The following is a 3573-nucleotide window of genomic DNA, read 5'->3' as shown; positions in this document are numbered from 1 at the left end:
GGTTTGTTTGTTTTTTTTGTCTTGAGATATTCACCAAACACCTACAAAAGTAAAATAAACAGATTTCACAGAGCCTGGATAAAATGATAACAGTATTTCTGAATTATCTGCAGATACTGAGGCAGTTTTGTGTGTGCATGATGTTCCATCTTTTGTAAATTTATATCCTGGTTCTCAGCATTTTCTTGTGCAGTTCTTTTCTCTCTTCATGCTTTTATTGTTGATTATGTACCTGTGACATTGGTCAGGTGATCACCCCAGGGATAATTATTCAGCTGCAGGATGACCAGCTAAGTTAGATGGATAAACTTCTCTGGCTAACTTGTGCTGGATGTGGTTCACCACTGAATATAGTTGGCTATCTCAGAGTTGACTGAATAAGTCTATTTGGCTAATTTTAAGTCTGCTCTCATCCAGTCCTAAACTTAGCAGGATAATGCTAAATATTGGTATTATCTGGATAAGTCTGCTCTGCCCCAGAATGTCCCTAGACTGTCTCTGATAACCGGCTCAGTTTTTAGCTAGCCAACTACTTAGCTGGCTAAGTCAGAGGCGGTGAAACCAGTGGGATTTTCAAATCCTGAGGTTTGTCTGGCTAAGTCTGGGATTCAGCCAGACAAACCATTTAAATATTGTCCCTTCAGTGAATAAAATCTGCATTTCTTAAGGATGTGCTTTCGTTTGAAATAAAGCAGGAAACTGCAACAAATTTGCTGTTTCATTTCATTTTCAACATGAAACAAAAGAAAAAAAATCAAATGTGTATTCATTATCATTTTGTTTTCAATAAAGCAGCCATCAACCCCAGCGATATCCCAAAATTTAAGAACTGGAGTCCCCTCCACCTAGACCCATGTTACCCCATCTGTGGGTGCCTAAGTCCAAATGGTGCAGGATGAAGCCCCATCCTAGGTCAGTATTTAAAAAATGGTGCAGGAGGGGCCTGAGGTCGGCACCACTTCATTATATGGACCTAAGTTGGTACCTTCATACTAGAAAATGGTCTGTGTGTATGAGAGATCTATGGGTGGATAGGAGGCAAGTGAGTGGGAGGAGGGGTAAGGGTGTGTGTAGATGGGGGGGGGGGGGGGGGGGGGAGGAGTGGCTAGAGTGTGTGTAGGTGGATGGGAGTGAGGGAATCCATCAGTTACAGCTGTTTCCAGCCCTAACTTTTTCTTCTCTTCCCTTGAGCTTGATTTGTGCACTACCCTAGTCCCTGCCTATGAGGTCAGTGTCGCAGACAGCCAGAGAGACGGTAAACAGAACACATAGAAACATAGAAACGACAGCAGAAAAGGACCAAATGATCCACCCAGTCTGCTCAGCAAGCTTATGCCAGTATCTGCTGCACTATGCAGGTTACCCTCATGCTTATCAGTTTCCCAGACCGTAAAAGTCAGGGCCCTCGGATGCTGTCCAAATCCAATTTTCCCTAACCCCTGCAGTGGAAGCAGAGAGCAATGATGGAGCCGCATCAACAGTAACAGGCTTAATGATTAAGGGTAGTAAAAGCCGCCTCAGCAAGTTACCCCTCCATATGGATTTGTTCCCCAAACCGTAAGAGTGGGGGCTGTCTGAATCCAATTCTCCTTTTCCCTTTTGTCATTGAAGCAGCCAGCAATCATGGAGTTGCATTAAGCCTTGATACTGTTATTTGTTAAGGGTAGCAAGTGCCACACCTGCAAGTTACCCCCAGTTGTGCATTCTTTTCTTTATTCCCATTCTCTAGCCTTTAGGGATCCATAGTGTTAATCCCATTCCCCTATGAATTCCTTCCCTGTTGTCGTCTTCACCACCTCCTCTGGAAGGGCGCTCCAGGCATCCACCACCCTCTCCGTGAAGAAATACTTCCTGACATTGCTTCTGAGTCGTCCTCCCTGGAGTTTCACGTCAGTTCATTGCTGAAATATTTGGATTGATGAAACAAGCGCTATATATGTCCGAGAACACACCTTCCATGTAATCCCCAATGTTGTATCCCAGCTAAGCTGCCAAGTGCCTGCCAGTACTGCAGGAGAGGCTGCGGGGCTCCCCCAGGCAGATGTGGCACTCGGCATTAGCCTGGAGCTCCCAACAAACCGGAATCAGCAGTTCAAGCGAGGCAACAACTATTCCCGGGTTTAATCACCGCGTCCTTGGCCGCTCCATTTCTTCTAAAAACTCATCTCCTGCCGCCGCATTACCGGAGGGACACGGATCAGGGGGAAGCCAGGACCCAGGGGCTCCCGAAGCATTTCCAAAGAAAGGATTCTCCTGGCACTCCCGGCTTCCCCAGCTCGCGGGGCTCACCCGGAGGGGCACCTGCGCCGCTGCCGAGAGTCCCCGGCAGGGGGCGCGCGCGCGCCCCGCCTTAACTTTCCTGCAGCCTCCTCTTCTTGCGCGCCCCCTGGCGGCTGGGCGGCGCCGGGCCGGCGGCCGGGCGGGGCTGGGGGGCCTGGTAGCCGGGCTGGCCGGGCTCCAGCGGGTCCTTGGAGAGCAGGATGCAGATGGCGGGCACGCTGCGGGGCACGGTGAGCCGCTCGGCGCGCCCCTCCCGCTGCCAGACCTCCCGCAGGCGCCGGTAGCGCACCTCGGTCACCTGGTGGAGCCCCCCCCCCAGCCGCCGCTTCAGGATCTCCACGCAGGTCACCGTCTTGGTGACGGCCCGGCCGCAGCCGCTGAAGACGATCTGCCGGGCGCCCCCCGCCTCCATGCGCGCCGCGGCGAAGGCCAGCAGGTTGCGGATCTTGCTGCCCTCCTTCACCTTCATCTCCGCCACGCCGGCCGGCAGCCCGGGGAAGGGCGGGGGGGCGCCCCCCTCCTCCTCCTCGCACGTCTGCACTTTCCTGAAGTTCTCCATCCCGCAGCGGGCGGGCGCCGAGGCCATTCCCCGGGGCGGGGGAGGGGGGACTGACCCCTGGTGGGGGGGACGGGACTGTCCGATTCTCCGATCGCCTCTCTGCGGGAGTCAGGGAGCCCCGCGCCCCGTTTCCAAGCTCCGGGTGTCCCGGATCTGTCCCTCGCGTCCTCCGCCGCCTCCTCTCCGCCCTGCGCGGCGGTCGCCGAGCCCCCCACTTCCTCCTTCGCGTGGCGGAATTGGGATCAGCAACTCTTCCCCGTGGCGAAAGTCTCCCCAACTTCCCCGGCTCCTGCGACGAGGGCGAAGCAGCCGCTACGCAGCCCGAAAACGGCGGCTGTGCCCGGGCGGAGTGGGAAAGAGGCAGCCCCTGAAAGCCTAATAATCCGCGCCCAGCCCTGCCCACTTAAAGACAAAGTTCCCCCCCTTCCCGGGAGATCGTCCCCTCCCCCTCTCCCCAGCCCCGCACGGCACGTGCTACCCTTGCAGGGAGCAGTAAAGGTTGCTCTTTTTTTCCCCAAAGGCAGGAAGAGGAAAAGTCCTTTCTGAATAAGACTCATAGACTAGCTCGACTGATATAAGGGCTTCCCCGTAAGCAAAAAAGTGGAAGGAAACACTTTTGAAATCAGGTGCCTCTTTTTTTTTTTTTTTACAGCCCTTGCCTCTGCCTGAGGCATGGGTTGGGGGTTGCCTTGTCACTGAGATACTAAGCCGAGCTGGGTAATATCTCCAGCACT

At 53.9% G+C, this 3573-nt stretch overlaps 1 protein-coding gene across 1 annotated transcript; it reads right to left on the bottom strand.

Annotated features, from left to right (window-relative positions):
• Positions 1-1513: 1513 nt before the first annotated feature.
• On the bottom strand, positions 1514-3213 carry RPP25 (ribonuclease P and MRP subunit p25). The gene has a single exon (XM_029575241.1). The coding sequence runs from the start codon at positions 2864-2866 to the stop codon at positions 2351-2353; it is 516 nt and encodes a 171-aa protein (XP_029431101.1). The 5' UTR covers positions 2867-3213; the 3' UTR covers positions 1514-2350.
• Positions 3214-3573: the final 360 nt, after the last annotated feature.

This window comes from Rhinatrema bivittatum, chromosome 13 (assembly GCF_901001135.1).
Source record: "Rhinatrema bivittatum chromosome 13, aRhiBiv1.1, whole genome shotgun sequence".
Taxonomy (NCBI): Eukaryota; Metazoa; Chordata; class Amphibia; order Gymnophiona; family Rhinatrematidae; genus Rhinatrema; species Rhinatrema bivittatum.
Note: the sequence above shows the minus strand (reverse complement) of the source record. Positions and strands in the feature narration are given on the sequence as shown.

What these genes read in the sequence shown, in the direction of transcription:
- RPP25 (XM_029575241.1), bottom strand. Translation starts at nt 2,866, where the DNA reads ATGGCCTCGGCGCCCGCCCGCTGCGGGATGGAGAACTTCAGGAAAGTG.